Here is a 22,456-nt window from a genome sequence, read left to right as displayed (position 1 = left end):
GGATTTGGGGGCTTAAACTTAGATCCTGATCTAGTGATTTAGACCCATTGTAGGGACTGTGTGGTATGGTATCTTACAACTCTTGACCTCATTACGCAGATTGTTTATAAAAAGTGACCAATGTCTAAGACTTTAGGTTATAGTTGGAAAATTGATTCACTGTAGAATTGGTCCTGTATTTAACAATATCTCTAAGCCAAACTGATAATGTAATTTGGAGGGTTTTTTTTTTTAATAGAAAAAATGAATCATTTTTTTTCCTACTGGTAGTGTGGGTACTGTTTATCACAGAGCTCAAAATTCTTAAAAGAAAAAAAAATCTTAACCTTGTAGAGTTTGTGAAATGTGATCTAATCAGAGTGTGAGTACATGCTCCTGTTAGCACTAAAACCCCCTGTGAGCCAGCTCTAGGAAACTTCTCTTTGGCCCTGGCGAAGGCATGTATCTACCCTAAAGCAGCTTTCAGGATGAGTTTAAACCTTCAGAGGGGCTAAAGCATTTGAAAGACTTTAGTCATGTGCCTTCTCTTTGATATATAATTAAAAATAACATTTTGTTTTTCACGATGACATAAAACATTGCATGCTGAATTTAAAATAGTTTCTAGATGTTCAGAAACTACTTCTAGATACACGTATTAAATTGATTGAAGTTAGAATTCTATCAACATACGGCTCCTTGACACCTCTTTTGAGCATCTCTGTGGTTGTTAACTTCATCACTCTTAATTTCCCTTTTGTAAAAGTCCTGTCTCTTTCTGCTCTTCCATTGCTTAAATCCAGTCCGTATTAAATTCCATGTATTCTGTAACCGAAAATAGCTGCCGTACTCCTCTTTTATCTCTTATCCTGCTTGATTTCAGACCTTTATCACACCATTGTCTGGTATTATCTTAATCATTGTCCTTTTAGGATTTCTCTCCTGCAATCTGTCCTGTACTCTGTACCCAAAGTTGGATCTTTCTAAAGAGAGGGAAAGCTTAAAATACAGGGAAAATACATAATAACAGGTAAAGACATGTATGCTGTTAGCATATTAATTAAAACTATTTTTTGTCAATAATTTTGTGTTCTATTTGTTGTATCTGTGAGGTACTGATACTTAAGTGCTGGAATAGTTTTGACTGATTTCTAGATTATGATCATCTCCATGTTGACATATTACCTTTACTAATTTATCTGGAAATTAGAAATCCACACTGCAATATCAAGCTGTTATATTAAGATTTTTTATACGTATCGTTTATAATAAACAGTGTTTGGGGTTACAATGTCAAGGTGAGTTCTCCTCAAAAGGGCTGTCCAGGTAGGGAACGATTCCAGATTCCAAAGATAATAAGTAGGACCTCAACAGTAATTTTATCCTGTAGATATTATGGGTTTTTCTGTCTTGAGTTTTTGTCATTTGCATCATCTTTTGTCATAAATCCTTATTCTCTTAAGATCCATAAATTTATCTTCACAATAGGATTTGTGATAGGCCTTCTCATATAGCGAGTCCTGACTTTGAGTTTTTTCAAAAGGGTTTAAAGAAACAACAGGGCAGCCCTGGTGGCTCAGTGGTTTAGCACTGCCTTCAGCCCAGGGTGCGATCCTGGGGACCCGGGATTGAGTCCCATGTCAGGCTCTCTGCATGGAGCCTGCTTCTCCCTCTGCCTGTGTCTGTGCCTGTCTCTCATGAATAAACAAAATATTTTTAAAAAATTAAAAAAAGAAACAACAGAAGAAAATTAATTCAACACAGAAATACCTTAAATGCAGAAACCGTGTTCAGCCTTACTACTAAACAAGTTCCTATCAAATTTAGGAAGTTAAACTGTTAGTATGGTGCTAGTGATAGTTACATTGTGAGAGATTCTAGGGGGAAGTTCCTCAGTATGCATCAAGAGTTTTAAGATTTTTTTTTTTAATTTACTCATGAGAGACACAGAGACAGAGGCAGAGACACAGGCAGAGGGAGAAGCAGGCTCCATGCAGGGAGCCCGACGTGGGACTCAATCCCAGGTCTTCAGGATCACGCCCTGGACTGAAGGCGGCGCTAAACCACTGAGCCACCTGGGCTTCCCTGCATCCAGTTTTAAGCATTTTTTTTCTTTGATTTCACCACTAGAAATGTATGCAAAGGGAATAATCACATGTAAATGTTAATGTATGTTCAAAGATGTTCACTTTGGCTTTGTTTATAGTAGGAAATGAATTAAATTGTGGTATTATTGACTGAGTTATTTAGGGAGCAAAAGACCAAAATGTTTATAACCTATTTCAGATGTTCAGAAGGAGAAATGTACACACCAAACTGTGCAAACATGAAAGCCATGGATAGATGTTAACAATGGCAAATCTGAGCAAAGGGTATTCCTTGTACTATTTGTAGTTTAGTTTGCAACTTTTTGAATTTTATATCTGTATTTTGAAGTGATCTCCAAATAGAAAGTTTGGTAATTATGTGCTTCTAAAAAATGTGGGGCTTTATTCAGATTACATATTTGTTAATTAACTGGTATTAGACCAGTTCTGTGGTTGTTTATTCAGAACTGAGAGAGTTCAAACTTTGGGAAGATGATTTGAAACTTAGTTATATTCATTGTTAAAAGAATGGAGGGATTTTGATGCTCATGAATCCTCTTTGCCAAAAAATATTTCCCAAAGATCTGGTATAAATCTGTAGTCAGGCATCTTTGTTGCAATGATTCTGCTTTAATCAATAAATTTTACTATATTTTTAAGTTAAATTTTTCCTAAAATGGATGTGTCGTACAGAAGCTTTTATTCTTAACTAGATTTTCCTTCTTCTGTCTCTGATGCTTTTAGTGGTTGCTCATGCTAACTTCTTTGTGAATTTATCAGATATCATGGTTCTATGAGACAAGAAATCAAAAAATTTTTCCCTGGTATCATCTTTCACTAAAGGGATTTTCTGAAGCATTCTTTTACCTTTCTTTGTTTTTGTTCTTACTAACTTTTTAATTATAGAACAAAAGATAACATGTATCAATATATATGAAAATGTTGATGTTAACATTTTTGAGACCCACTGAGAGACTTCAACTTTCATCCCATTTTCAAAAGATCCCTAGCCCTCAGACCTGCTCTGTCTAGAAATTACTCCCACGAAGGTACAAATTTCTGGTCCTCCAGCATGTAAAAACGGATTCTGGATGCCATTCATTCAACTAAGTTTAACCTGTCTAGTCTCCTGATTTTATGTTGTGAAAATTCTAACTTTGAGGTACCTAGTGACAATGAGTGATAATACAGCACTAACAAAATGAAAGGAAAAGATAATGGGGGGTGGGGGGCGTGGTGAAAATGAGGGGGAGAGAGAAATAGTTTGATTAGAGAGAGCAAGGGGCTGATGAAGACATGAGGCTGACCGGAGGGTAGTTTCCACAACAAAGTGCTCCAGAGCTGTCTCCCTGGGATCTTGGGGTCTTGAGCATCATTTTCCTTAATATGATGGCTTCTCCTCACCAGGCTTAGTTTCTGCTTTCACTCAACTCTGGAGACCACCAGGAGACTCCTCATTTCACTTTCCTCCTTTTGAGAATGGTGGCCTACTTTCATTCAGTAGGCTGGATTAAAAGCCCCAAATATTCCTACAAATATTTTTCTATACCTCATCTGTTGCAATACAATATTTTGAGACTCTAGTTTATTGGATCTGATAAAATGAACTCTATATTGACATTTTGTCCAATTTTATCTTGTTTGCTTTTAAAATTATATATCCGTAAATTTAATGAATCATTCTTTTCGTTACACATTTTTAGCTTATATAATAACAAATACGAATATCTTTAGAACATAAAAGAACTTATAACTCTTCATGTGCACTTAGAAAAATGATTTTTTTTTTTAAAGATTCTAGCATCATTATTAAATAGTAACAGAAGCTGCCAGCTTGACAGTTACTTCTTTTCATGGAATTCACTAGAGCTTACTGACATCATCCAGACTGGAAGGCATGGTCTCTCTGCCAATATCAGACAAGATGTAATATTCAAGGAATATGTTCTTTTTTTACAGTTTTTTTCATGTCTACGTAAATGCAGTTCTTTCCATTTTCTTTTACTCCTGGCACATGGTAATGTTTAAGTCCATGTATATGTGTTTTACCCATTATCTAGAGCTTTGTATTCATTTTAGCACTTTTCTCCATCCCTTAGTGGGGCAGCAAGGGAACTTGTAAGGTTATTTATATTGTAGCCTAAAAGCTCTTAACTTTTGTAAGCTTTGAGGCTTATTGGTCTTTTTGTTCCTGGTCTCTGGCAGTGTCTTGCAGTCTCTGGCAGCCTCTGGCTCAAGGTAGAGATTGAATATATTCTTGTTGCATCAAGTTGACTAAAACTGTATCTTCTACCATTTAGATTTTATAGGGTCCCACTTGTAGTTCTCCAAATATAATCTGAAACTATTAACCAAATTCACGCTGGTCTGGTCGCTGCCCTTCTGCTGAACCAAATGTCTCATGTTGTCTTTATTGTAACAACTCGCTATGAAAACATACAGACTCCTTCTGCTTTTCCTTAGATCCTCATGTGTGTTTGATTTCAGGTTGTTTGCTGTCTTACTAACAGGGCTGTGTTAGACTTCAGTACTTGTTTTATACTGTGTTATATGATCAGAAGGAACATCTGTTTCTGTGTGTATTTTAAGTTTAAAAGCTTATGTCTTAGATTTTATTGTCTTTGATTATCTGTCTTTAATATATAGTAACTCCCACACAAGGGTAGATCCTATTATATTTGGTAGTTTTTCCTGCTCTCCCTTTAAACATAAAAGTTGTTGCCTGGGTTTTTCCTCAACCATGACTTTTTCTTTTAGTCTTTTACCTGTTATCTTTCCTGCTATACCAGCTGGCCAGTACTTTACTATTTACAAGCATATTTTCTTCAGCCATTATTTGCTTGATCTGCTAACATAGCTGTTCATCACTTGTAATTTAGTCCCATTACAAATGTAAGCATTCCAGCCTCTACTTACAGCTGTGATATTATAGACTAAGGCCATATTTTATTTTGTCTGAGGTTTCTATTAAATTTTAGTTTGTTCCCAGTCATTCATTTGTCTTGAAATCGTATCCATAATATGTAAGGTAAGCAACATATCTATAATAATTCACAGAGATATCATGAGAAATAATAATCTTATGTCTCTTTTCCCTTCCTTTTTATCACAAATGTTTCTACTTCCTGTAACAATCCCCTTACCAAGCAGTGCACGTAAAGAGGAATACTTCTGTGTTGAACTGAGTTAGAAAACATAGCACTCTGCTTCCTTTTTATCACAAAAATTTCTACTTCCTGTAACAATCCCCTTACCAAGCAGTGCATGTAGTACTTCTTTGTTGAACTGAATTAGAAAACATAGCACTCTGCCCCATGTGTGTATTTTTAGATTTTTACCTAGTTTCCAGGTGATTGTGAAATGTCTACATTTAAAAACCACTAATTTTTGTTTTTTGTCCCAAATTGATAGATGTTTTGTCCCCTAGACACCTTCTTGAACTTCATAGCATAAATTAGGGAACTAATATGGAATGGACCTTAATCTTAGTACAGTTTAATGGTAGTTTAATTCTTATTGTGCTTGGGAGAACTGAGGGAATTGGAGATCTAATTCTAGACTTTATTTTGTATGGTGCACATTAAATCTTTCTGTACTTTATTTTCTTTCTCAGTTCACTAAGAAGGTAATTAAAAATGTAATGAATGAGGAGCTATGTTTAAGGGCTGAGTTTGAACAAAGGAGGGATCCAACATATCACATATCCTATCTCTGAAGGGTGGAAATGCCTAATCCAGAACAATAATAATAATAATCTTAAAAAATTTATATCAATTATGCTATCACATCTTGTCAGAGTGAAGTTGAATTCCATAAACTAAGTTTATAAGAATTACTTAAGGGAAAGAATATTGATTGTACAGCTTATTCTCATGTTAACATTGATCTGATTTTAGATTATGAGTAGCTTGTTTATTTCTTTGATTTGCATTGAAGCTTGGACTACTTATATATTCATTTTAAAGTAATGAAATTGGGGGCGCCTGGGTGGCTCAGACAGTTGAGCATCCAACTCTTGATCTCGGCTCAGGTCTTGATCGCGTGGTCGTGAGTTCAAGCCCCACATTGGGCTCTGTGCTGGGCATGGAGCCTACTTAAATACATACATACATACTTATGTACATAAATTATAAAATAATGAAATTATATGCATATTGATCTCTTTTAAATGTGTCCGTTTATTTCTATAGTATATAAAAGTATGGAGGGGTCCTCAAGATGAAGTTATGCTGTTACAAATAATAAATTTGGTTTTGTTGGAGCACCCGGGTGGCTCAGTCTGTTAAGTGTTTGCCTTCAGCTCAGGTCGTGATCCTTGGGCCCTGGGATCAAGCCCCACATCGGCTCCCTGCTCAGTGGGAAGTCTGCTTCTCTGTCTCCCTCTGCCCCTCATTCCTGCTAATGCTCTCTCTCTGAAATAATAAAATCTTAAAAAAATATTTTGGTTTTGTTAATATAAGTAAAGCCATATGTTTAAAAATATTTGAAGTCATGTTTAAAAATATTTGAATTTGAAACTAATATAGTGTTACAGATCAGTTATACCTCAACTAAAAAAAAAATTGATATCTGTAATTATAGCCATTAACGTTTAAGTGTTTATTCTTTCCCCAAAAGACATATTGCATGTATTATTTAATTTTTACAACAGTCCTATGAGCCCTATTTTATAGTGAGGAAGCTGAAAAGACCTTAAATAATAACTTTACTAATGTCACAAACTAGTAAAAGTGAGATTCAAACTCAGATGTGTAACTCCAAAGCGCATGTATTTATCTACTCTGCTGTACTGCTTCTCTATATAAGCACATACTACTCTACTAGAGTTAACTATTGTTTTATGTACTTAGCTGTTTTCTTCCTATGTATCCACACATGCTAAATATAAATATTCTTCCAAGAAAAATTTCCCAATAGACATAAATAAGTGTAGTTGTTCAATATTAACACTAAGCTTTCAGATAAGGCTTCTGTTTTGTTTGTGTGTGTGTGTGTGTGTGTATGTGTGTTTAGGAAGATTAGAGGGAGGTTAGACTATAGAATGTCTTCAGGTTTTTTATTCCATTACTATTCAACGTGTCATTGCCCTAGACTTGAGTTGGAACTGAGTTTAAGAAACATTTTTTATTTTTATTATTTTTTAAAGATTTTATTTATTCATGAGAGACAGAGAGAGAGGGAGAAGCTTAGGCTCCCTGCAAAGAGCAGGATGCAGGACTTGATCCGGGGCCCCAGGATCACAACTTGAGCCAAAGGCAGATGCTCAACCACTGAGCCACCCAGGCGTCCCAAGAAACATTTTTAAAACAAACTCCAAGGATAATTCATGATTATATGCATCTAAATTGATTTTTATGATTTTAACGTGGCAGATATAGTGACTTCAGGGCTCCCTCTTGTGGACCATTAGAGCAAGTGGTGATTAATCTCAAGATCCAAGGACTTTTCTGTTAAAAACCTCCTTTGTCTAATAACTAAGGAACAGTAACATTCTTTGCCATGCAACTTGGATGATAGAGAGTCTGGGACTGTCAGGGGATACTTATTAGCTCAACATATGTGATCCTCCCAGCCCTTTTGTTCCTTAGCCTGTTGCTTGTATTTCTTTACTTTCTAATATTAGGGGAAAACATTGCTTCTAAATTTGCCTGCTATCATTCATTCATTTATTTATTTCCTTCCTTCCTTCCTTCCTTCCTTCCTTCCTTCCTTCCTTCCTTCCTTCCTTCCTTTTCTCTTTTCTCTTTTCTCTTTTCTCTTTTCTCTTTTTCTTTTCCTTGGAGAATCTTAAGAATGGATGACTGGAAGTAATTCCCATGATCTTTAAGTAACAACACTCATTTAGTTTTTTGGAGGCTGATTAGTTTGCTCATGGTCACATAGTGAGGTAATGTGGTATTTTAGAAGAGAACCAGCAGAGCTAACAACTCTTTAATAGTAACTTGATTAATTCAGTGAGCCCTGTTGGCTTTCTAAGCTGGATTGGAATGTAGGTAACCATGTAAACTAGAGCAAGCCAGGGACTTAAAATAAATAGTCCTAGCCTGGTGAAAGCTGGGCTTTAATAAAGGCAATTTTAATCTATTGTGTATTATGCTGTGAAATAAATAGTGGTGTGCCTCAAGGTACAGAACGAGCTAATGATGGCATTGGTAATAGGGTCAGATTTTATGTAATATGGTCAGAGGGTGAGCTTTTTAGTAATTGTCAGAATGAAGGGTACTAATCAAATTCTCACAGTCATTCATTCCTGTTTCGAAAGTTCCCCATGTAAGCTTTTTTATATATCCCTAAATGATAATGACTTACTCAATTTGATATCCTTGTTTTCTCTGTAGTGTTCTTTTCTTGTTTCAGGATAAGAATTTTACTTCTAATCATTATAGGGAATCCATTTGTGTACATATGTATGTGTAAGGGGGAAGAATGGGTGGGAAGCAAATCTGACAAAACTAAAAATTTCCATCTTAAAATGATCTCATCATGCTTCATCCTTGATTTATAGTCACTGATCCCTTTTCTTAGATCATATTTTGGAAGCTATTCTAGGAGAGTTCTGGAAGTCTCTCTAATTTTCTTTTAGAAGACTTATTCTCCAGTTTGGTAGTGTGTTTTAGAAGCCATTGAAATGTGCTCCTATGTGCGTGTTCTACTTCCTATGTGCTTGTTCTACACAGCTAGGATGTGTGCAAATATGTAGTTATAAGAATGTTACAGAATTTTAAGAAAAATAAGAGTTGGAAACAGCCTAAAAGCAAAAGGATTAAGGAATTATGATAATTTCATATTTTAGAATAATACATAGCTATTAAAAATGATGTTCTTGTGTTTATTGACTTGGAAAGATGTTCATGAATTTGTAAGAAGAAAATTACTATGAATTGTCTTGGATTAAAAAACTATATATACACATACATATAGAAAATAATACATAGAAAAATATCTGGAGTGCCAGTTACCATTGGTGGTTTCTGTACAGCAAAGTCCTCCCATGCAGATTCTCCCCATTTTCAACTTTGTTGAGCAGAAGAGGCAGTTTAGGGCAGCTACTCCCAGAAAGGACCAAGAAAAAGATATCTTTTAGAAGAAAGTGGCATATGTCACTCAGAATGACAGGGTAGGAAGATTGAGAGGCTTCTCTATCAAAATAACTACTAAACTAGAGAAAAAGACCAGGGTCTACTATTTCAGGACTCTGGATCCTGATTGGACACTCACAACAACCTTGAGAGTACTTGATGAAGGGAGAGGCTGCTGTTTGGTAGTTCATGCACAAACCAGTGACCATTACCCATCCCTTGGCCCCTTAGCCTATGGAGACAGTGGCCTATGTTCTTGGATGGGCTTGCTGAAGCCAGATGGGCACTGGGGACATTGTTTTCCAAAACTTTGTAGTTGCATGTTGAAGTCGGTTTTTCAGATCTCTGAGTGATAGGCACAGACATTTGCCTTTGTTTCAGCCCTTCAGCTGCAGAGATTTCACTTAACAGTGTTTACTGGAAGATTTAAAGAATCTTTTCTTCCCTCCCATCTCCCCTTTTGGAGCCACACATTTAAGGAAATCTGTGTTGAGTCACTGTGTTAGCTGACTGCAGAGATAATGGGTTAGGAACTTCAGTGACCACACGCAAGGAACACAAAACAGCAAATAGATAGGCAAAGGTGAAAATAGTCTGGAAAAGTAAAAACAGATGGCTTCAGCCCACAACAAGCAAAAGTAAGCTGTACTGGAGGAGTGAGAGATTAGATTTCCAGTTACTCCAGTGTAATAATAGTCAGAATATCCACTTCTCAAAAAAAAATATATAAAACATACAAAAAAATCAGAAAGTATGGTGCATACATGCAATAAGAGAATTTCACAGTAGCCATCCCTGAGGAAGTCCAGATATTGGAATTGCTAGTCAAAGTTGTTAAATCAAGTGCTATAAATGCATAAAGCAAACCATGGACATAGAACTAAAGGAAATCGGGACAAAATTCTATGAACAAAACTAGAATCTAAATAGATAAAAATTACAAAAAGGAACCAAACAAATTTTGAGGCTATAAAGTATAACTGAAATGAAAAATTCAATAGAGGGATTCAACAGCAGATTTGAGTAGGCAGAAGGATCAGTGGACTTGAAGATAAGACCATAGGAATGATTCAGACCCAAGAGACAGAAAGAAAAAAGAATGAAGAAAAATGAACAGAGCCCAATAAACTGGTGGAGGACCATCATGTGTACCAATATATGAGTATATGAGTCATAGGAGTCCCAGCAGGAGGACGAAGAAAGAAAAGGGCAGAAAAAAGTATTTGAAGACATAAAAGTGGAAAACTTCCCAAATATGATGAAGACATGAATATACACACCTAAGCTCAGTGACCTCCAAACAAGATAAACTCAGGGGATCCCTGGATGGCTCAGCGGTTTAGCGCCTGCCTTCAGCCCAGGGCGTGACCCTGGGGACCTGGGATCAAGTCCCACGTCGGGCTCCCTGCATGGAGCCTGCTTCTCCCTCTGCCTGTGTCTCTGCCTCTCTCTCTGTATCTCTCATGAATAAATAAATAAAATCTTAAGAAAAAAAAAAAAAGGAAACTCAGAGTTCCACACTGATCCATAATATAGTCAAACTGTTGAAACCCAAAAACAGAATTTTGAAAGCAGCAAAAGTGAAGTAATTTGTCATAACAGGGAATCCTCAATAAAATTAACAACTGATTTCCCAATATAGAAACCTGGGAGTCTAGAAGCCGGTAAGATGATGTATTTGGAATCCTGAAGGAGGAGGGGCTATCCACCAAGAATTCTATATCTGACAAAACTGTCCTTCATGAATGAAGAGGAGATAAATACATTTCCAGACAAAAGTTGAGGAAGTTCATTTGCAGTAGACCTGTTCTACAAGAAATGCTAGAGGCAGTCCTTCAAGATGAAATGAAAGGACATTAGAGAATAATCTGAAACTGTAAGAAGAAATAAAGAACACTGGCAAGGGTGACCACATAGGAAATATAAAAACAGTATTATTGTACTCTGGTTTGTACGTACACAATATATAAAGATGCAGTCTGTGACAATAACAAGGGAAGAATTGGAGAGTATGGGAGTGTAGTCTTTGTACAATAAGTTGGTATTATGCAAACTATGTTGTTATAGTTGAAGATGTTAATTGTAACATCCAAGCCAAGGTGACTGCTATGTAACTAAAAAAATGTACAAAGAAGGAAAGAAGAGGGAATCAAAATGGTACACTACAAAAAAATTAGCTAAGTGAAAAGCAATAATTAAGGAACGAAAAACATATAAAACATACCCAAAATAATAGCAAAATGGCAGAAGTAAATCCTTCTTTATCAGTAATCACCTTAAATATAAATAGATTAAATTCTTCTACTTAAAAGCAGAGATTGGCAGACTTGAATTTTAAAAACCCCACAGTGTCCATCTAGATGCTGTATAGAAGGGACTAATTTTAGGTATAAAGAAATAAAGATGTTGAAAATAAAAGGAGGGGAGTGATACTGCATTGCATGATGAAGGAGTAACCAAAAGAGCTAGATGGGTTTATTATGATCACACAAAGTAGACTTGAAATAAAAGATTACAAGAGATAAAGGACACTCACTGTACATTGATAAATATACAGGAAGATATACATTTATAAATTATAAACATATATACATTTAACCAGAGAACCCTAAAATATGTGAAGCACAAATTGACAGAATTGAAGGGAGAGTAGGAGAATTTTACAGTAATAGGGACTTTATTTTTTTAATTGGAGTTCAATAATGGGGACTTTAATACACATTTTCAATAATGAGTAGAACAGTGAGACAGATTAGTAAGGAATTAAAGGACCTGAACAGCACTATAATCCAGTCAGACCTATTAGATACATACAGAACTCCTAATAGCAAAATACATGTTCTTAAATGCACAGAGAACATTTTGCAAAACAGGCCATATGTTAGGCCATAAAAGAAGTCTTAATAAACTTTTTTTTAAGGGGCTTACTCGGAAGTATAAAGTTAAATATTTTACTTGCCTTGTCTGGTCTGTGATCAGGGTTGAACAGGGTTAGATGCACTCCCCCCTGGGCCCAATTATAGAAATAGCAGAAACATGTTTGTAAGAAGCAGTCTGTGTCTTTGGCAGAAAAGGAGAGAGCTATTTGGGTAGGAAAGTGAAGAGGACCCGTTGCCCTCTCCTAAGACTTCACTTCTATCCCTACTAAGAGTGTGGTGTAGGGGTGCCTGGCTGGCTCAGTTGACCCTTGATCTCGGGGTTGTTAGTTTGAGCTCCATGTTGGGTGTAAGATTCCTTAAAATCTTTAAAAAAAAAAATTGGTGTAGAGGGTTAGCCCAGGAGAATTTAGCTCATTCGGTAATGACTTGTTAAAAAACAAACAACCCCCCCAAAAAAACTAGCCCATCAGGTCATTGAATTATGCAGAGCAGTAGATGAGAACAGTAGAACTCAACAATGATTAAAGAGTGGCTCACACACACACACAAAAGTTGCCTATAAACTGATGAAAATTGTGACTGAGTTTTCTATCACTCACTTAAAAATTTAAATGAAGCAATAGCTTCACTGTAAAGCATAAATTGAAGAACTCAGGGACTAGTTGTTCCTTGAGGTAGGTAATAGAGATAAATTGTTTTTGAGCTACGTTGCCTTCATGAGCCCTTCTTGAGGAAACTGCTAAAGGATGAACCTAAGCAAACAAAAGGTAAAAGTGTGGGTTGGAATGAAGGAGAAAGTGTATGCTGCTAACATCGGGAAAGGAAAAGAGAGAAAGTAGGATATAGAGTAGATTCCTCATGTGTGGTAAAGGATTAAAGGACGATGTTGTAAGCTGACAAATCAAGAAGCGGGAACATAAGTGTATTTACAAAATGAAGGTATCTTTTCAAATTGTAAAATTGTAGCAGTGCTCTTCAGTAAAGGACTGGTTCAGAAGATTATGGTTCATCCATATTATGGAATATTTGACAGCCTCATGAAAGTATGAGGAAGGTCTCTAAGTACTGGTAGGGAAGGAGCTCCCAGATAAATTAAAAAGCAAGGTGCAGAACATATAATGGAATATGCTGCCATTTATGTGAAAGAAGTAGAAAAATGGTGTATGGTGATTTCATTTATTTGACCAAAAACTCAGGAAAGATACACAGGAAACTTTAAGAAAAAGCTCATCATTTTAGGGGAGGGCTTGGGAAGTAGTTGGATGGATGACTGGCTAGGGGTTAGGTTTTTCACTGTATTCTTTTGTCCCCTTTGCCTTCTTTCCCTCCTTCCTCCTTGAATTCCTTCCCTGCTTCTCGTCCCATCTTGCTTCCTTTTCATTTTTGAGACATGTGAACAATTGCATATTCAGTAACTAGTCTAATAGAAAAATCAAATTCTCTTCCTCCCTCTCCCACATTCTGGTCCTATATGAAGTCTTAAAGCTTTGGGGTAGTTTTAGCTACTGTCTCTGCAGGGTCTTATGGAATTTCCAGGCTTTCCACAATGTAATATTCTTGAGTAATCTTCCCCAGGCCTTCTAGGTAGAGAAAGCACTTTTCTGTGCATGATTTGCTGCTTCATCTGGACAGGTTCTCTGTCCTTTCTCAAGTTGTCTGTGAAATAATCAGTACTTGTTAAGGCTGATTCTATCATTAAATGATGCTCTCTTTCTGATCCTCTGAGTAGCTTATTTATGGGGTTAGTCTTGCTGGATGCCACTGGGCCCCCATGAGTGAGCATTTCCCCTTGAGTCAGTATGTAATACTCATTCTCAGCTTCATATGATCAAACCAGAACTCTGGATAATGTGTACCAATTTCAGAACTCTGTGAAACAGGAAGACATGAATTATGTTTTTTGTTTTGTTTTAATTAAGAAAAATGAGACATCACGAGGTTGTGACTTGTCAGAAATTAGGAGTAAAGCAGGAGGATACAGCTGTGATCTTGTGAATAGGCCTCCGGCTCCCAGACTGCCAGATGTCTTAACCGTTGACAGTGTGAATCCTGCCATGTTGATAGGAGGACTTAGCATAGTGCATTGTGTTAGTGGGGTTTTCCCCTCAGATGAGACTCATTTATTTTTTGGTCCTTCTGCAGCTATCCTCCCAAAGAGATTCTCACATTTATTTCCAGGGTGCATGTATTTAGATTTATAATTTGAAAGCAGTGATGCTACTATCATTAGTGTGTACGTGCATGCACACACATGCACATAGTGGTGCAATGTAATTAATTGCCAGTGATAAAACTATGGCCTTTTGTGTGTGATTTAAGATAAATTGAAGGGAATGCTCATGAAGTCATGCTCATGACCTTGAACTCTTTTAGATTATTTTTCCATAATGAATAGAATATATGTATTCTGCAACATTTTCTAGAATTTTTTAAATGCTTTGGCTCTCACAGATTAATTGTATTTCATTTCTACTTTGGTGTCTAAGATTATATTTGTAAAATGGGGGTGATAATCTTGTCATCTTCATATCATTCTGATTACAGAACGGGATAGTTGACATGAATGCTCTTTCGTAAAACTGTAAGGTGCCTTATAAAAACAGAGATGGTGGTGCTAGTATTTAATTAGATCTCATCTGCTCCCTATGTATTTGTCCATTCAACTCTGTCCCTTCCAGATTCACTTGTTTCTAAGAAAGAATAGGACTAGAAGGATCATATTAGACATAAGTTCTTGTACATTAGCTTTTCCCTCTGTTTCTTTTTCTGTATGCTTCCATCTAAATAAAGACAATTTTGAATAATTTTATACACAAAACTTTTACAATTAATAAACAATACTGTAGAGATGGAATAAAACTTAGGAGTAATAGTATGGACACAGGCTTTGTAAACAGTTCTATGTTTTAAAATCCCCTTGCATCCTATATTGGCTCTGTAACCATGGGCAAGTTCTTTAATCTCTTATAGATTCAGTATTTTCATATGTAAAGTGAAGGATAATATTTATCTTTTGAGATTCTTGGGGACTAAGTGAGGTACTTTTTGCAAAGCAATTGGGAACATTGTTTTCACAGAATTTAATCTTCCCTCATTTCCTTAAACTTACTAATTCTAGTTCAATTATCACTTGATATTACTTACTATTTTGATTCCAATCCTTTTAATGTAAGTTAGAGATCAAAAATTTAAGTCCACAATTGTTCTAGATACTTTCTATTTTATTTTTTAAAGGTTTTATTTATTTATTCATGAGAGACACAGGCAGAGGGAGAAGCAGGCTCCCTCTGGGGAGCCCAATGTGGGACTCAATCCCAGGACCCCGGAATCAGGACTTGAGCCAAAGGCAGACGCTTAACCACTGAGCGCCCCCGATACTTTCTATTTTAGATTGACTAGAATGAAAAGTGAGTACGTTATGAAAAATGTACATAACAGTGTCCCTTATTCATTTATTTCTGATTTATGTGAGTATATGGGAATCTGAAAACTCATCAGATATTTCAAAAGTAGGATACACTTATTCAGTATATTTTTCACATATCTACTGTTATTAGGCTTTGGAATAAAGAGATGGGGAAAAAGGTAGCTCTTGGCTACATTGGATGTCATCATATATTGAAGGAGACAGGTAAATACATTATAATCGAGTATCAGAAGTAGTCTGATAGGGATCTGCACAGGGAGCTTTGAGAACCCAGAGGAGGTACCTCCCATTTCTCCTACATGGGGAGGGTGTAGGCAGATGTTCAGGTAGTGCCTCCCAGGGAAGGTGACACCTGAGTCAAATCTGGAGAGAGCTAGAACCTGGAACATGAAGCCTTTCCTTCCAGACTAAGGACATGGAGTTCATTTTGAGATGATGAGAAACCAGTGAATACTTTTACTTAAAGCAACACTAATATATTGGGAACTTAGGATAATTACCTAGAAGCAAACTTCCAAGCAGTGGCATCAACATCAGTTTTATCATCATCTACATTGCAACCATTTACTTAAAACCTGTTATGTATCCAACTCATGTATACATTATCTCATTTAATCCAGCACCCTTTGAATTAGATATTATTGCCATTATTTTATAGATCAGAAAACCAGAGTACTATAGGTCAATAGAGGAGTTAGTGATGGGATGCACAAGGGAGAATATATTTGATTAACTGCTATTCTACATGGTGATTTTAAGTTAATGGAAGTTAAGATGGGGTGATGAGTTATTGATCCTTAGTCTCCATTTTCATGTGCTTTATATTGTATTTCACTGAATTTAGTTTGATTCTAGAGTTTAAAGACAACATGTGTTCCCTGGGGGATGGCTTTTAACCCAGGTCTGATACTTCATCTGGTACTTAAGGAAACTGGTTTGTTCTAAAACTAGAGGGAAAAATGGACGTTAGACTTGCTCCTTTCTAGAGCTTTTCATCTTATAGGATTTTGTCCCTACCCTTTAGAACTCTTATAGAATAGAAATTACTTAATTCTCTGGTCCATCTCTTTTTCCTCTAAGTAAAATTACCTAAATATTTGAAATAATACCTCATTAGGATTAAACTTGGGACCCAGCTCTTCATTAAGAAGGGTGGTTTGAAAATAGGTTGTCTTTCTGCTTCATAATATGTATACAGATATTCAAGCAATAGAATGAGAGGTGATAATTCTTCAGAGTTTAAAGAAAAAAAGATTAATCCAGCCATACTTCTCATTAGCTTTCTAAGTGCTGTCAAAATTTTTTTGTATATTTTTTATTGGAGTTCGATTTGCCAACGTAAAGCATGACACCCAGTGCTCATCCCGTCAAGTGCCCCCCTCAGTGCTCATCACCAGGTCACCCCATCCCCCTGCCCACCTCCCCTTCCACCACCCCTTGTTCGTTTCCCAGAGTTAGGAGTTTCTCATGTTCTGTCTCCCTCTCTGGTATTTCCCACTCATTTTCTCTCCTTTCCCCTTTATTCCCTTTCACTATTTTTTATATTCCCTGAATAAATGAAACCATATAATGTTTGTCCTACTCTGATTGACTTACTTCACTCAGCATAATCCCCTCCAGTTCCATCCACATCAAAGCAAATGATGGGTATTTGTCGTTTCTAATGGCTGAGTGTAATATTCCATTGTATACATAGACCACATCTTCTTTATCCATTCATCTTTAGATGGACACCGAGGCTCCTTCCACAGTTTGGCTATTATGGACATTGCTGCTATAAACATTGGGTGCAAGTATGTTGGTCTTCAACTGCATCTGTATCTTTGGGATAAATCCCCAGCAGTGCAATTGCTGGGTCGTAGGCTAGCTCTATTTTTAACTCTTTGAGGAACCTCCACACAGTTTTCCAGAGTGGCTGTACCAGTTCACATTCCCACCAACAGTAGTGCTGTCAAAATTGACCATTTACCCCTTCATTCCTAATTCTTTAATTGAAAATACAAATGAAGTATTTCTTATCTCCTAGAAATGTGGTATAATGATTTATATAACTAGAGAAAGGGGTATTACAACGATAGTGTATGCACAATTTTGACTTGCTGAACTCACCTTTTACTTCTTTTATTTCAGCTCAATCTGAAATTGAAGTTTCTGTGTCTGCAAGGAATATCAGAAGGTTACTAAGTTTCCAGCGTTATCTTAGATCTTCACGCTTTTTTCGTGGTACTACCGTTTCAAATTCTCTAAACATTTTAGATGATGATTATAATGGACAAGCCAAGGTGTGTATTACTTTTTCAAGAAAATATTAGTTTTTGATATGTTTAATGAAGCCTTTTCCCCCCCACATAGTATTGATTTATTAGAACCTTTCTTTGTATGCAAAAATCAGTTAAGCCCATTTTTCAGCTTTTTCCTTTAGGTCATTTGTTCAATTTATAAGCAGGTATTACAGAGTAGGGAAGATTTCTGAAGTAACTAAAATGGTGAAAATGTTTTTATTTATTATAACATTAAGTAACAAGTGAATCAGTAGAACATTATAAGATCACACAGAACCTTAACCCTGGGAAGAATCTTAAGGCTCTTCTGGTCTAATTTCTTTATTCAATAGGTAAGGAATCTATGGCCTGAAGAGCATCAGAGACTTGTTTGAGCTCATCCACTGGTTAGAGGGTACAGCGAGCACAGGGTGTTAGGTCGCATGACTTTCATTCAAATGATTTTTCATAGTCCCTTGTATCACTGAGATGCTTTGATGATTTATTTGTATATTTTCTAATTAAACCCAGTGATTGTGAGCATTATTTTCTATTTATATAGTTTAAAAGAAATGTCTTAATGAAGATGGAGCTCAGATGAGCTTTTTTTTTTTTTTGACCAAATGAAGGCTTTTAATAATCTTAGGTTTCCAATACTTTTGAAATTATTTTTTGACTTAATATTTACAGGCCAGATTTTGTTAAGTGTGTGTACAGAGGGCTGAGGCCTTCTTTACAATTACATTAAAGTGAAAAAAAAATTGCTTCCCTGTTTGATGAAAGAAATTAACAGAAGTGTTCATGCTTTCTTTAAATTTTAAAAAGTTTACATGTTCTGCCTTTTAAAATGAGATTATTGATCTATATATGTTTGGTCGTTAACACTATCAAAAATAAACTCTACTAGTAATATATTAGTATTATTTATGTCAATTTATTGATGAATGTGTACAACAGTGACCCTTCCACAGAAGTTTCAGGTTACAAATATATGGCTTAAAAATATAGTCAATTTTGTTTTGAGGTTGTTGTGGGATTTATTTGCTCAACCGAAATATACATTAACTTAAAAATAAGTGTAATAAGTGCTATTAATTATATTATAAGCTTATTTAAATAATAAAAATAAGTGCCTGTAAGTTGGGAGTGTTTTTTTTTAAGACCATGAATAACAAGTAATTTAAGCGTAGTGTAGCATTGATGTCAGGTGCCTGGGTTCTATAATCAAACCACCTGGTTGTAGATCCCAGCTCTATTATTTTCTAGCTGCTCTGGTTAGTCACTTTTAGCCTGTTTCCCCATCTGTAAATGAGGATTGAAAACAATGCCTACTTCACAGTGTTGTTATGAATAGTAAAAGTGAACAAGCATAGGAAGTACTCAGCTATTATAACTTATTTTTACCGAATTTTTAAAATCTAGACTCTAGACCATGTCGGGTACAAACCACACTTCCGTGGTGTTAAATTATTATTAAAAATTCTTGAAAAGTTCATAGTAGCATAGTAATAAGTTGAAAGAAACATTAACCTTACCTGTATATTCATTAATTGGAAAAACAAATGTTATTTGATTTTCCAAATGGAAATTGCATTTTGGGCACTTTTTTGGAGCAAGTTGGAAAGGTCATGATTAAAAAGAGAATGATACTTAGCATTTCTTAAATCACTTTCCATTTTCACTAACTTCTCTATGGATTATCTACAAAAGACAGACTGTTACTGAAATTAAATTACAGTAGGAATGTTTGGTTTTCATTTCAGTGTATGCTGGAAAAAGTTGGAAATTGGAATTTTGATATCTTTCTATTTGATAGACTAACAAATGGTAAGTGAAGGATTTAACTTACTCAAATTACTGTGTACTCTAGATTGCTGCATTGATGGTACAGCCACTGGTAGGTTCTTACTTTTATTTCCTTGGGTTATGAGCCTTCTGCTGACAGCAGAACATCATTTTGTCCCTTTGTTAGTGACTAATCTATCAACCCAGAGAATCACTCTCATAATTTTATTTTTTCTTAACTCTCAGCAGTAATCAAAAGTTACACTAGTCATTATCACTTGGCCACAAAGATGGCTCCTATTATGGATAACATGAAGTGAAATTGTTACCTCATTGTGTTCTTTCTCTTTCTGTTTTGGTTTCTTTTGGATTGTGGCTATTTACAGTGACATCTTCTGATACTATATTCCAGCTTTGACAGCCACAGATATGTGGTAGATTAATGACATTTTGAGAGCTATCCTTTCTTCTAACTTTGTGGTTCTCAGGCTTTTCTTTCTCTGAACACTTGAGAGAGAGGACATCCTCTGACCAGCAACAATGGTTCCCCCTGACACTGTTTCTTCATGGTTGGATGGGGATGAGCCTGTAGCTTCTTTAAGAGTCTTATCAGAATCTACAGAATATGATAGGTTTGAAAATACCAGGTGATTCTAATCTGTTTATCCTCTCCAGTGTTTTGTTTTGTTTCAGGGGTAGGGATCATGTTTCCTTATTCTCTTTGGGAACAGAAAAAAGATTCCCTTTGGGAATAATTCTTATTTAGGGTAAAAATTTTGGCATAAAATAAAAAATGGTACATGTAGTTCAAGTAGACTTTGTCCTTGTCTAAATTCTTTTTAATAAGTGAAGCAGGTTGAAAGTACACTGAGAAGAAGTTGCCTCAGAGTGTTTAGAATGGAGTAACTATGTAGTTCACTGCTATGTACATTGAAATCACTGGTGGTTTTTTTGTTTTTGTTTTTGTTTTTTTCTTTCTTATTTTACTTTGGAATGAAGCTCATTTCATAAGGAAGCCAAATACGGAAAATGGACAAGCAGATACAACTTTATTCATCTTGAGAATCAATGTGGATCTAGCTCTTTAGTATCACTACATTATTCCCTATAAGCCGTGTGGCCATGTAAGGTGAAAATAGCTTTGTAATCAACTTCTATTTTTTTTTCAACTTCTATTTTTGTCTGTACACTGTTGACAGAAAATAAATTGACTGATTCTAGGCAAAATTTTAAAGACTGTGAACTCTGTCTTATCAGTTTACCTCTCTCCTACTTCCCTGCCTTTTTTTGTTTTTTGTTTTTTTCCTTTTCTATTTCTCTTCCACCTCTCCTTTGCCCTTTGGTGACTGTTCTTTTCCTCTCCCTGCCCCCACCTTAGCATGTCCACACAGAAAATTCTCTAGTATCATTTACACAGTTGTCCTTCCCTTCAGTCTTCCCTTTTTAAAAAATTTAGATAATAACATATCAGGTGACTCTTCTTCTAGATCTGGGAAATTCCTTTTTTTCTAACTTAATATGAATATTACTTCACTTGTTGTCTCCAGATAAATCTAAATAAAACAGTGCCACCCTTAGCAAGTTCAAAGTTTAGCCTTATATAAACTGTAATACATAGCCTATTATTAGTTTACTGGGACACTTGTCACTCATCAAAATAATTGGTTCTCTAAATTTTATTTTTAAAAAGTACATATCCTGCTAGTCAGGGGTCTTGGTGATGAAAGTGCAGTGAGATTGACAGTGTGTGGGATAGGTAGAATAGCCACTAGTTACAGTAGTTAATTTAGCACTTTGCTTTCACTTTAATCACCTCATTACTTTTTTGGAGTTGGCCAAATGGTTTCTTCTTAGGGTTGTTAGGAGTTAGCTACCCACCTGTGATTTTACGGATGGTGATACACATATCCAGTTAAATACAGCTACCCCAAATCACAAAAATTCTATCCATGAGGAGATACTATTGAGAAGCAAATGGGCAGAATAAAAATTTTTTTTAATTTTCATAATTTAATTAGAAGTGCTTTCTTTTTAAAACTGCTTAGCCTGAAATGAATTCTGGATGCCAAGTATATAGGTTTCCTGTCTTGTTTATTGACCTGGTGCTTTCTGTATTTCTTACTCTGGGCAGTTCACCAGATGACCTTGTGGGGAGGGCAGGGTAAAGGCAAAACTCAGTGATTCCTCTTAAGACAAATGGTCCCCAGCTTGCCCACTACAAGAAAGAAATTACTTACCATCTGGTAGGGTATATTTGACATTCTTTTTATAGGAATGAGAGGTTATATGTGAAATAGCAAGATATGGTTTGTCACCCCTGAAATCTACCTGGCATGTGATGTGAGGGACCCTTCTTGCCAGGCCTGTGTCATGGCCTTATTCTTTCACAGTCTAGGTGCCTTTATTTCTTTTTCTTGTCTTATTGCTATGGTATGTACTTTCAGTACAGTGTTGAATACAAGTGTCAAGAGTGGGCATCCTTGTTTTGTTCCTGATCTTAGAGGGAAAGCTTTTAGCTTCCACCATTGAGTACGTTACTTGTGGGTTTGTTGTATTTGGCCCTTTTTTATATTGAGGTACACTCTGTACCTGCTTTGTTGAGAGTTTTTATCATAAGTGGATATTAAATTTTGTCTAAAGGTTTCCCTGCATGTATTGAGATGATTATAGCACTTTTATCCTTTATTTTATTAATGTGATGTATCATGTGATTCATTTGCAGATGTTGAACCATCCTTACATTATGGAATAAAACCCACTTGATTGTAGTGTATGAGCCTTTAAATGTTGTTGAATTTGGTTTGATAACATTTGGTTGAGTATTTCTGCACCTTTGTTCATCAAGAATATTAGACTGTAGTTTTCTTTTTTGTACTGTCTGATTTTGGTGTCAGGGTGATGCTGGCCTCACATAAAAATATTTCTTCCTCTTTAATTTTTTGAAATAGTTTGAGAAGGA

General features: G+C 35.8%; 1 protein-coding gene across 7 annotated transcripts in view; it reads left to right on the top strand.

Annotated features, from left to right (window-relative positions):
• Positions 1 to 22,456, top strand: part of PDE7A (phosphodiesterase 7A) — a 317,331-nt gene that overhangs the window by 271,611 nt on the left and 23,264 nt on the right. For all 7 annotated transcript variants that reach the window (XM_049103832.1, XM_049103830.1, XM_049103831.1 and 4 more), the window contains 2 exons: positions 17,582 to 17,733; positions 19,476 to 19,539. In XM_049103832.1, coding sequence (XP_048959789.1) covers positions 17,582 to 17,733; positions 19,476 to 19,539 — 216 coding nt within the window. The remainder of the gene's footprint in view (positions 1 to 17,581; positions 17,734 to 19,475; positions 19,540 to 22,456) is intronic.

Source organism: Canis lupus, chromosome 29 (assembly GCF_003254725.2).
Source record: "Canis lupus dingo isolate Sandy chromosome 29, ASM325472v2, whole genome shotgun sequence".
NCBI lineage: Eukaryota > Metazoa > Chordata > Mammalia > Carnivora > Canidae > Canis > Canis lupus.
The sequence above is the reverse complement of the archived record's forward strand: the minus strand, read 5'-3'. Positions and strand labels throughout refer to the sequence as shown.